Genomic DNA, 12,480 nt, shown 5'->3' with positions numbered 1-12,480 from the left:
GAGGGTGGGTGGGTCACAGGGCAAGAAGACCAGGCCGGGCTGCAGGGCCTAGGCCCCGAGCCAGGGACTGGCCTGGCCTGGGAGGGATAGGATGGGTATTGGATAGGAGATGGGATGGCAGCAGGAACAGGGAGAGACTAGAGGCAAAAGGCAAAAACAACAATAATTTTTTAAAAAGCTGAACAACAAGGAACAAAAACAAAGCACGGAGGAATGAAAGAATAAAATGGATGATGAAAAAAGGAGAACAACAGAACAACAAGAATATGGGAAAAGAAGAGTAAGTAGTAACAGAGACAGACACAGGGAGAGTGGATGGACAAAAGAAAGACAAGACAAGAGCAGCAGGAGATAGGAGGACACACAGTCAAGGGACTCACAAGCAGACACCAGCAGCGAAGCAAGGTCCAGAGATGATAATCCCACAACTGCAGCCAAAGGGAATTTTCCAGGCAAAAGGCTTGGCTTAAATAGGTTTGAAACTCCATCCTTTGGGAGCCCCCACCTTTGCACACACACACACACACCCCGGCCATTAGGGTGCCAGCTCTCAAACAGTGGCACAGCCAACAGCCTACCAGAGCGCAAGACTCATTCTGGCCAATCAAAGGATCAATAGCCCAGCCAATGCAATGCCTGAAAAACAGTCTCACAAAATGAAGGCCGGGAGCAAAAGTTGAAAAAAGGAGCCACAAAATGGAGGACACACAATTCTATCAATAAAGACCCTATAGAGCCCTATGGCACATCCGAACTGGTTCGGATTCGGTTCGAATTCGAACCAATTCGGTTCGAAAAGAGCCCAGTCTGGTTCGAATTCGAACCATCGAACCGAACCGGTTCAAATTCGAACTGGTTCGCACATCCCTACCCCACAGCCTTGACATGAACAATCAGAAAAACTTGCAGCTTGCTTACCCCTAACCTAGCCAGTTTCACGACATTTGGGGTTTCTGCATTGGGTTATGAACGCTTCTGCTCCACATGCCATAGTTTTAGGAAGATAATGGCACTTTAGGAGGTAAGGCATTATTCTTGATTATTACAGTTATATGTGTATAAAAGGACAAAGGATTGACAGTACTGTATATGAATATTGAGTAGGCCTGCATTGAACATTCTTTATTTAAATATTAATTTCAAAAATAGCACATATGATGCTGCTGAACAGGTTGCTGGAAAATAAATTCTCACCCACTCTCTGCTGCTCAAGAATACTCTGCCTGCATAGACACAGTTTCTTGCTGCATTCTCCCAACTGTGCTCTGGATGTTAGCCACAGAGATTACTTCCTGACCCCCATTTCAATATTTACTCTGTATATGTATGTATGTATGTATGTATGTATGTATGTATGTATGTATGTATTTAACATATTTTATGCTGCCCAAAACTTACATCTCTGGGCAGTTTACAAAGATTAAAAAGTAAAACATTAATTAAAAACAAAAGCAGAAAATTTAAAAGCAAGAAAGCCTCAGGGCAGCAACGGAGAAGGCCTGTCCCTGAGTAGCCACCATACGAGCTGGTGGCAAATGCACCGGTTGTTGAATTAATCTGGGCTGATCCAAAACTACTACATCTCTTATTTAGTGTTCTTTATGTGTGTTGAAATCTACCTTCTGATTTCTGCAAGGAAATGTATATTTTTGCTCCATCAGTGCTGTTTCGGAGCCACCATTTTCCTTCTTCTTTGTCCTCATGGTCCTTGCTCTCATTCGCCCATACTGCTGTTTAATCCTATTGGCTGTGGCAACCCACATGGATTTGCTGATGACATCATACTGCTGCATCTCGCAGAACAGCAGCATTGGCAAATGAGGCCAAGGATTGTGATGACAAAGAAGAAGGAAACTGTTGCCAAAAAAGTAGCAACAACTGCTGCCAAGAAAGAGAGCTGTGCCAAACAACAGTGAAATAATGCAAATGTTTGGCAAGGTGAGAATTTATTTCTCACAGTACAGTACAGGGGCTGCCTTATGCATCTGCAGCAGCTCCAGTGCGGCTCACAGTGTCACTGAGATGCTGTGTATCATGTCAGCCACTCATTCTATCTAAACCAATCATAACAGTATTTTACCCAACATTTTAAAAACAACAACAAAGATTCCCTTTTCTTTAAGCAACTTGACCTACTGCCACCTAGGAAACATTACAGCCCATTTCTAAGCATGTGCACTCAGAAGTAAACCCCACTAATTTCAGTTTGGCTTACTTCCAGTTAACTGTGCTTAGGATCACAATCCTTTTGTGTGTGCTTGATTTACCATCCTTTAAAATAAACTCAGCTCCATGAATATTTTCTTCCCAGAGTTGAGAAAATCATATCCTCCACATTTGTTGTCATTGAGATTGAAAGTGTGACTATTTGCCTCAGTGACAAAACAGAATAATTATTTGGTATCTTATTTATCTCACCCTTTTAAATATACGAGCTAACATCCAGAGCAGCATTCAGATGATGTAGCAGGAACTGCATCCCTGCAAGGAGAGGCTGCTCATAACTCAGCCAAAGTCTTCCAGAGCAGCAGAGTGTATGCAGGGAAGTGAGGGAGCCAATTTTGCTGCTCTCCCCTGCCACTGTAAGTGCCATTTGCTTTCTAGAAATATGTCCCTGAGGGCTGCATGACTATCAGGAATATATTTCTGGAAGGCAAAGAGCACTTACGGAGGCAGAGGCTCTGCCAGTCATTGTAGGCAATGCTGAACTAGATGGACCAATGGTCTGACTCAGCTTCCTATGTTCCTAAACATTTAGTAGTTTTCAGAATTTTATCTCTAAAATCAATTTAGATGGCATTTTTGAATTTAATCTTTTCTGTGAAACCCAGAGGCTCTACACACGGGCTTGACCCATTCTCCCCACAGATGAGCAGTGGCTTGTTGCTGGGTGGCCAATCTAGCTGCCCCGACAAGTGGTAGCTTCAGTCGGGTGCTCCCACACCCGGCTGTGGCTCGCTCAGGAGCTCTGGGGGTCGGGGGAAGGGGAGTGGAGGTTAGGGGAAGGGGTGCATTTCCCGGAGCCCCAGGAATGCACCTCTTGAGTGCATGTGGAATCCTGGGATTCCCCCTCCCCTCCCCCACAAGAGTGTGTCTGACACACGATCTATTACATGAACAAGGTTAACGAGTGTTCGCTCCATTAACCTCATTTAGGGAGAGGGGTATTTAAGTGGGCTAGCTGCCGTGGAACCATGGTGCTCTCCCGTGTGTTAATACGCAACTTCTTTGTGTATTAAATCCCTTGGCCCGGTTTCCATCAATCATGAGAATAGCCCTCTAGTGTCAAGAAAGCCAATCATAACACCAGATAAAACATGCCTATGGTTGGTTGCTTTGAAACCAGCACAGTTAGCTTATTCTCCAGGTGTCATTGGATTTGTTACCTTCTTTCCAAGCTGAAATCTTCCATTATATTAAGGTAGTCAACCACACTGCATATTATGAAACTGTTTATAATAATATATGCAGTCAAAATAATGTTGTCATACTAGATATGATCTCTTCCCTATTTAGCAAGCCAGAGATTCTATCAGAGCAAGCATTTTGTCGCACCCACAATCTTTGCATGATTTCCAAGTAAGTGCTAAGTATTATCTCTGTACAACTTGCTTTTAAAAGAAATGTGTTTCCATCTTATCAAGACTAATATAGCTATGAATAATTTGTGTTAATAAGCTCACTATACATCCCACTTTGTTGTAACCTTGCTTTATTTGTTTTAAGGGTGAACAGTCTAACAGATAAAGTAGATAGCAGATAATCCATAGTGGATCAAGATTCAGCCATGATGAACCATTGTTTAATCATGATATTCATTGGCTGATCTTGGTCTAGTCACTGGCTGACAAACTGCACAGCAAAACACGGGCAGCTGGAGCATTGCCTGTGCTGCTACTGCTACATCCACTGCTGATTGTGTTGCAGAACAAAGCAGTTGCACTCTAACTTAAAGTTGCAACAGTGCAGTTGCACAATGCAACAGTCATGTGCAATAGGTGTTGCCTTGCACAACTGTGTTTGTGCAACTTTAAGGTGCAATGGAACTGCTCTGTACCGCAACACCATCCACTGTGGATACACACACATGACACAGTATGTCAGCCACTATCTCTCAACATATCCTACCAAAGAAGTCTGTTTTGTAATCCCATACAATGGGATTACTCCCACTGCCAGAAGCTGCTTGGAGGAAAGGCCCACCTTTATTTTAGCACAGTAACTACAGGGCCATGTGCTTTGACTTTATATTGGCTGAGTGGGAGGGAAACACAGCTGGTAGAAAGATGTGACAGTAAGGGGGCCATGCACAGCAATGCATAATACCATAATTGATTAGTACTACAAGGACATTCATTCAGTAGGATGAGAGGAACACTGTCACATTGGCTCAGCAGCAACAACATTCTGCTACTGAAGTTAAGGAGCTGGGAAAGTGCAATAACCCCATAACAAAAGTAGGGGTGTGCACGGAACCGCCAACTGCAGTCCGGCACTGGGGTGGGGGGGTACCTTTAAGAGCGGCGGGAGGATTTACTTACCCCTCCCGCCGCTTTCCCGCTCTTTCGCCGTAATTCCAAGAGTAATTGGGGTGGCAGGATACCTCCCTGCCACCCCTTCCCTGACATTGCTGGGAAAACTCCCAGCAGTCCTTTGCGCGGTGCACACGCACGTCACAGAGACGTGCGCACTTCTGTGACGTGTGCGCGCGCCGCGCAAAGGACTGCTGGGAGATTTCCCAGCAACATCGGGGAAGGGGCAGCAGGGAGGTATCCTGCCGCCCCAATTACTCTTGGAATTACGGTGAAAGAGTGGGAAAGCAGCGGGAGGGGTAAGTAAACCCTCCCACCGCTCTTAAAGGCACCCCCCACACACACCCGAACCGGACCGCTCAGGTCTGGACCGGTCCAGACTGGTCCGGAGGCTATTTCAATGGCCTCCGAACCGGTCCGGGCCCATCCCTAAACAAAAGTGCTACCTGGAAATATGTGGATGCTGCACCAATGAATACCAACTTTGCACATAGAAATGATCATCTAGAATTAATTGCCCTATGTCTCTTGAAAACCGTATTTTGGTTTTCAAGATTTGCCCTGTCCCTTGAAAACCATGGGTTTTTTTAGTTTATTGAGTTGCCTTGATGAATGGTGGACTGTAATTCAGTTCAGAATATCACTGCACAGTAAGCATTCTTACCTATCACTCTAGTTAAATAAAACTAAGCACACTTAGGGAGTAAAACTCATTGAACTCAGTGGGATGTATCTTCTGACCGTGCCCAAATGCTAAGATTAGGCTTCATGATAAGTCAGCTTTTGGAAAGTGTTACTAAAAATTTGGTAATTTGTATAGTGGTTGCTGGACTAGGACCAGGGAGATCTGAGTTCAAATCCCCATTCAGCTATGAAACTAGCTGGGTGACTCTGGGCCAGTCACTTCTCTCTCAGCCTAAACTACTTCACAGGGTTGTTGTGAGGCGAAACTAAAGTATGTAGTACACCGCTCTGGGATCCTTGGAGGAAGAGTGGGATATACATGTATAAATAAATAAATAAAATAAAATAAAATAAAATAAAATAAAATAAAATAAAATAAAATAAAAATGTCTGTGGCAGAAAAAGACCAAAATAATCCCAGTGGTCATTGGCACCCTAGGTGCAATTCCAAAACAACTTGAAGAGCACTCATCACCATAGGGGCCACAGAAATCACCATCAGCCAATTACAAAAAGCAACTTTACTGGGAACAGCCTATATTCTGCGACGATACCTATAATAACCAACAGTATTGATGATAAAATTCAGCCATCCCAGGTCCTTGGGAAGGACTCGATGTCTGGATTAAACAAACCAGTCAATAAGACCTATCTGACTGTGTAAATAAATAATAATAATAAATAATATTTAATGGTTTATAGCTCACTATCCCACCCCCAAATGCTTAAGGCATTAACAAAGCCCAAAGCAGCCATTTCTGCAAGAAAATGCTTACAGAAGGGTTATATAAACAATACAGCGGGAACACAATGTGCTCCTGTAGGCACTGTTTTTGGAAAGAGGCTTAAGATATAGGTCTGAGCTTTTTTTGTGGTGCTTTTCACAATAACTGGATTTTAATCAACCCTTCTGGCCTGCATATATGTGGCAGTTCCAGTTGTACAGGACTTTCCACTTCCTTTGGGAAGCACTGCAGTGAAAATATTTAACATGACAGAAATACGGCAGACATTTATATACTGCCACTGGAGGGATGCTGTGCTGAGTAGAGAGTTCTCAAAACGTGTCTGCACCTCTATTTTGAGGCACCAAAACACTTCGAGCTGCCCCAGCCGAATTGTTTCAGAGGGGGCGAGCTGGACACTTTAACTGGAGGAGGCCAGTCTTACCTGCCCCTCCATTGCTCCTCCTCTGCCCCTGCTGCCCCAGCGTGGTGCTGTTTGTATTAAGCAGCTGGGCTGTCTGAGCACGTGTGGACGCCATCTTGAGTGGTCTCCAACGCCATGCGGACCACTCAAGATGGTTTCTGCACATGCTCAGCTGCCATTTCCTTCCAGAAGCCATCCAAAGGCTACTGGGAACTGGGAACTGATGTAGCCGGAGCAGAGCGGCTTTTTCAAGCAGACAACCTGGCTACTTAATAGAAACAGCACCGTGCTGGGGTGGCGGAGGAGCAGCGGAGGAGTAGGTATGACCTGCCTTCTTCTTAATGTGACAGCTCTCCAGCCACCCCACCCCACCCCAGATGTGTACGAAACCTTCGTGCACATCCCTACTGCTGGGGATGGATAGGGCCAGTTGCTCTCCCTCTGAAGAATCACCACTTTTAAAAGGTGCCTCTTTGCTCAGTTTGCAGGGGACTGATGCTTGAATCTAATACATGAATGTGGTGCCTTGCAGAGACTAACACATACCGTATAGGCAATTAGCTTCCCAAGTAGGCAAAGACTGAGATGCAGTTCCTCTGTTCTTCTAACACGTTCCATGTTCCCTGGTGCCTCCTGCTTCAAACTGGAGGATGTCAGGAGAGATGTGCCTTGCCCTATGCCCTTGAGCTTCAGAGTGATATAAAAGGGGGTGCATCCATGCAGAAGAGAGTGCTTGTGTGCATCTTTCCCCCCAAACAGGAGACTTTAAGGAGAAGCCTTCTTTGGCTTATTCCATTTTTCCAAACACCTAAGCAATTCTTCTTACATGTGAGCTCGTGTAAGGGGAACCATTTATCAATATAGATTTTGCTGCGGTCTCTGCAAAACCTACACCTGCCATATTCTGAAAGCTTTCCAGTGTTTTTCTAAGGCCAAGCTCTTTTTCTGGAGTCTTTAGACAGATGTTGCCTTATTCGTCACATTGCAAGATTCTACCTGGATAAAGTCTTCCGGTATTGTGAGACAGAAAACCTTCATGTCAGTCGGAAAATCAGCGGCATAGCCAACTCGTTTCTAGGCATTGAAAAGAAACTCAGACAATGTGTAAGTAATATGTTTGTTTCAGTTTTTTATAGGAAATAAAAATATTGGCTCAGATCCAGACTACTGAAGTAAGTTCAGAACGAAGCAAAGTGCACCCATTGGGCTGCCTTCCCCACTAAGGCTGCACTCAGTGCATAGTCTGGAACACAAATTTCAGGGTTCCTACTTTCCCCTCAGATCACTCTGTAACTGGTAAAAATATATTCCTGAAGGTTCTGAAGTCATAGGAACATAGGAAGCTGCCATATACTGAGTCAGACCATTGGTCTATCTAGCTTAGTATTGTCTTCACAAACTGGCAGTGGCTTCTCCAAGGTTGCAGGCAGGAATCTCTCAGCCCTATCTTGGAGAAGCCAGGGAGGGAACTTGAAACCTTTTGCTCTTCCCAGAGTGACTCCATCCCCTGAAGGGAACATCTTACAGTGCTCACACTTCTACTCTCCCATTCATGTGCATTCAGGGTGGACCCTGCTTAGCTAAGGGAACAAGTCATGCTTGCTACCACAAGACCCGCTGCCCTGGTCTGACCAGCTCTTCAGTCCTCAGGACATCCTTCCTTGTGTCACAGAATGCTTCCAGGGGAAGGAATGATGGATGACATTCAACCCTTTCATTGCTCCTTCTCCCAGAAATTCTCTGTTATACATAAAAGGATGTCCCCAAGGGCTGCTCTGGGCAACATGCAACTAGTTCTGGTCCTCCAAAGGGAGTGTGCAGCTCATGCTACGTAACCATTTCAATAGCCCAGTTCTGAGCCATTTCCCTGAATGTTTACTAGAATGGAATGGAAATTAACATGTTGACCAGTTTTGAGATGTGATCATGATGGCATCCCCTACTTCCCTGAGCAGTAGAAAGCTCCAAGGCATAGGATCATTTTGCTTTGGATGAGAGAATATTAAAGAATTGTGGTGCTTTGTGATGTATGTTGCAAAGTATCTCTCATTTCTATCAATGAATATAGAGATTGACCAGCAGACCCACAAGCAGGCAGCATCACTGGGGCTAAGGTTATACCATGTCCGGAAGTGTCACAATTGTGTACTACTGATTGTCATTGAAATGAAAAAGAATGTATCCACTGTAGTGCTGATAGAATGTAGCTGAAGCAAGTAGCATATCCAAAACCTTTAAAGAACTTCATTATATTTTTCTAGCAAGATCAAAGTATGTGCAGCTGTCAGGAAGAGGCAATTAACAAATATCAGCAGATCATTGCCAACTATGAACAGGTAAACTGATCAGAATGTGAGCTGAGATAAAGTACAACAGAAAATAATGGTGGTGGTGGTGGTGGTGGTAAAAGCAACCAAAAAAGAAGATGATGGCTTGGATTAAATATGCAAATTAATATATACCCATAAGCTGGCTTTCTTATTTACCATTTCAATCTAATTTCAGATGGATGTCATGTCTGCTGCGATGAAATCCCTTGGAGAACTGGATATACTGCTTGATTGGTTAGAGGCATATTAGATTTAGAGTGCCATCATTATTTTGTGGCCTCAAACACTAATTTTAAGATACTTTGTTGTGTAGCTCACATAGGCCACACACCAGATTTTCATTCATATCCTTGGGCGTTCAACAGAATGGTCCTGTAGTGAGTCCTGGTTCACATGGTCAGCAATCTAAGAATGTTGTATGTGCAGCCAAGTGTGTACTGCACATGTGCCACTCTGTGTGTTGTGTATGTGATGACATTTGCAACCTTTTCTTCTGGAAGTGGAAGAACTGGGGAAATCAGCTGTATCTGTATGTACAGTTGATGTCACAATATACTTGTCATGCATACAGTATTCTTGGAATGCAAACTGTCTGAATCAGGTAAAATAACAGGAGTTCTTGACAGAGTTGCTTCAAATTACAATACAGCTGTTTTCATGATTCCTGTTATCTGAATGTTCTAATACTCCCATCTTGCATCATGTTAATGGTGTCTTACTGCAAACAGCATCCCATGTAATCCAAAATCAACCATTCAACATCTTTGATTTTCATTTCATTTCATTGTGTGTATTTTATTCTTAGAATAGTACCTTCTGTATTATTCCATGTATTGCTAACTATATGATTTGTATGAGGAACATTTTCTTGGGCAATCCTGTGAAACTCTGTTCTCCCTAAATGCAGCATATTCAGTAAGCACATGTTGTACTGAACATTCAAATACTCCTTTGAATAAATACAAGTCAGACTGGAATTCTTTCTTCTGAGCATCATATACAGTAGAATTTAAATTAATAAATGTGAGAGTATTATTTGTATTTCCCTACTTTATATTTTCCCAATGTGTGAACCTTCTGGTCTTGAAAAATATAGAAATAATAGAGTTCTTTAGACTGGGTGAGCATTCTCATAGTTAGATTGCTTACAATCAACACGTTAACAGGAAATTTCCTGATGGGTTAATAATGGTTCCCCAATTACCACCATCCCTGTTTTGTACTTAGTGGCTGACATCCATTCCTGACGACAGAAGTGTACACATAAACAGGAGCTTTGTGCACATAGTGGGACCACTCTCCATCAGTTTCTTTATGCATGAGTTTTTGTACAACGAAGCCAGCAGGCATATCTGCTGGAGTGCTTTCCTGTGCTCCCAAAGCCCTCTGTCACAGTGGAAACATATTGCTATTGTACCATGCTACAAGGGTGGAAGAAGGGCTCATGGAATAGCTGTGTTGAAGGCATTCATGAAGCCCTCAGGCACCTATTCCTGGAAGCAAAGTTCTACTTCCCCCAGCACATTAAGTGCATTCTGTGGGGTGGGGGTTGTGCCCATGATTTGTATGAGAAGTGCTGGACATGTGGGTGGCCATCTGCCTATTTCACATATGTTTGCATGCCCAATGTCAGACAGGCATGATGGTGGCCACCTTATAAGGCTAGCCCTACTTGCTCCCTAGCAGTGCACACCCTGCCTAGTGGGGGACAGCCATCGCCATTGACGCAGCTGAGTAGGAATTTTTTGTTTTCGCTTGATTGGCTTGTGATGGAAACCTTTTCACCTACTCCCCACTGGATCATTGTTTTGGCTTTCCATTAGGGGTGGTCCCATTAAATAGGTTAGCCTGGTCACACTGGCAGGTAAGAGCAGGCTGGGAGTACATAGTGCTTTATTGGTGTTCAGCTGCAGGCACATTTATGGTGGAGGGGATTTCCATGGAACAGCTCCTCAGGGTTTTGTGACCTGGGGAGCTGGGAATGGAGCTCCTTTGGGGAGCTACTCATCTCACCCACTCAAAGCTTTGGGGTCTGGTGTGGTGGTGACGACATGGGAATCCTCCCTGGACACATAATACTTTGTGTAAGGAGGAAGCCAGAGGTCAGATGTCTGCTAGCAACCACCAAGCCCGGTTGATTTGCCCAAGTTAAAAATGTTGTCCCATTGCATGTTCTGTAAAATTGTTAATAAAGTGTGGCCCTAGTTTACTCCGTTATATGTTTCATGTCTTTCATTGGGGTATGGGTGCAAAGGGCTTTTGCAGGGAGGAAGTGAAATAACTTCTTCCTCCCTCTCTGCCTGCGTTAGGTTGCAGAAGAAGCCTTCAATACAGCTCTTCTCCAGCTGCTTTTATAATGTACTTCACTGAGACAGCTCACCTTTCTGAGGAGAGCTGATCTTGAGGTAGCAAGCATGACTTGTCCCCTTAGCTAAGCAGGGTCCACTCTGGTTGCATTTGAATGGGAGACTAGAACTGTGAGCACTATAAGATTATCCCCTCAGGGGATGGAGCCACTCTGGGAAGAGCAGAAGGTTTCAAGTTCCCTCCCTGGCTTTTCCAAGATAAGGTTGAGAGGGAGATTCCTGCCTGCAACCTTGGAGAAGCTGCTGCCAGTCTGTGTAGACAATATTGAGCTAGATAGACCAATCGTCTGACTCAGTATGTGCCAGTTTCCAGTGTTCCTATTTGCTGGAAGAGAAAGGTGTATCAGGCACTCTCAGATGGCTTTGTCAATGCTAGCAGAAAGAAATATTTTTTAAAGAAAAAACTCTACAGGTTAAACAACACATGGCCGCACCAAATCATAAAAATGTATTATCCAATCATAAAAACAAATAAACCACATGTGAACTTTCCATAAATCTTAAAACTCTGCCACACATGATGAAGCTAAACATGTCTGTAGGAAACAAAATAATGGAATGTAACGAAAAGCACTAAAAAAACAGAGGCTTATTCAAACACTGATAAAATGGATACACATGGAACTAGTCCCATCCCATATCTTTAAAATAAATTAAAACACACATATACATCAAGTCTCTTAAAACACAAAACACCACAATATACTCCAAAACTCCACCAAAGAATTCTTGGGATGGTAACAGCAACTTGGTTTTATATTGATCATAAACCACCTTACCAAACTTTTCGGATTAAAAAATGAGACACAAATATTTCAAATAAATAAATAAATAAATACACTTGTATATAATATAATACATATAAATTAATATATGTAATTATAGCAACATAAATAAGGTTTATCAGGATTGCTACAGATGATAAAATACCAGATGCTGGCCAATATGATGGGCAGAGCTCTATCGATGGTAGGGATCTGTTGGGGCTTCTGTGCCCCAATTTCAAAGGCAGTCCTGATGATGTAGTGATGAGACTACAGCAGAATGCCTTAAAACTACTTCCAGGCAGTAGTGCAATGCTTCTTCCATTGTTTCCAGTGGAAGGAGCACTATGCTGGTGCCCGGAAGCATTTTTAAGGCATTCCGTAACAATGCCTTTGAAGTTGCACAGCAGCTTCACCCGACCAATCCCTGCCATCGATGGAGCACTGCCCATCATGTCAGCTGTTGAAAGTAAAGTATCAGATCCCATTGGCTGTTAATTATCCAAGATTGGATTTCAAATATTAATACTCACTGGTGTCAAATAATGAGTGACATCAAATACCACATATCGAACATTCAACAGATATTCAACCTCCATATTCACAGAAGACGCTATTAAGAACTACAGGGGCAAATTCTTGTGCCCAGTGTTTT

At 43.4% G+C, this 12,480-nt stretch overlaps 1 protein-coding gene across 1 annotated transcript; it reads left to right on the top strand.

Moving 5' to 3' along the window:
- Positions 1 to 226: 226 nt before the first annotated feature.
- Positions 227 to 9,691, top strand: LOC128323136 (interleukin-20-like). The gene is made up of 5 exons (XM_053245862.1): positions 227 to 280; positions 3,517 to 3,579; positions 7,317 to 7,469; positions 8,627 to 8,701; positions 8,871 to 9,691. Exons 1-5 carry the CDS (start codon positions 227 to 229, stop codon positions 8,943 to 8,945), a joined length of 420 nt encoding a protein of 139 aa, XP_053101837.1. The 3' UTR covers positions 8,946 to 9,691.
- Positions 9,692 to 12,480: the final 2,789 nt, after the last annotated feature.

Source organism: Hemicordylus capensis, chromosome 4 (genome assembly GCF_027244095.1).
Source record: "Hemicordylus capensis ecotype Gifberg chromosome 4, rHemCap1.1.pri, whole genome shotgun sequence".
Taxonomy (NCBI): Eukaryota; Metazoa; Chordata; class Lepidosauria; order Squamata; family Cordylidae; genus Hemicordylus; species Hemicordylus capensis.
This window is presented reverse-complemented; position numbering and strand designations above follow the sequence as displayed.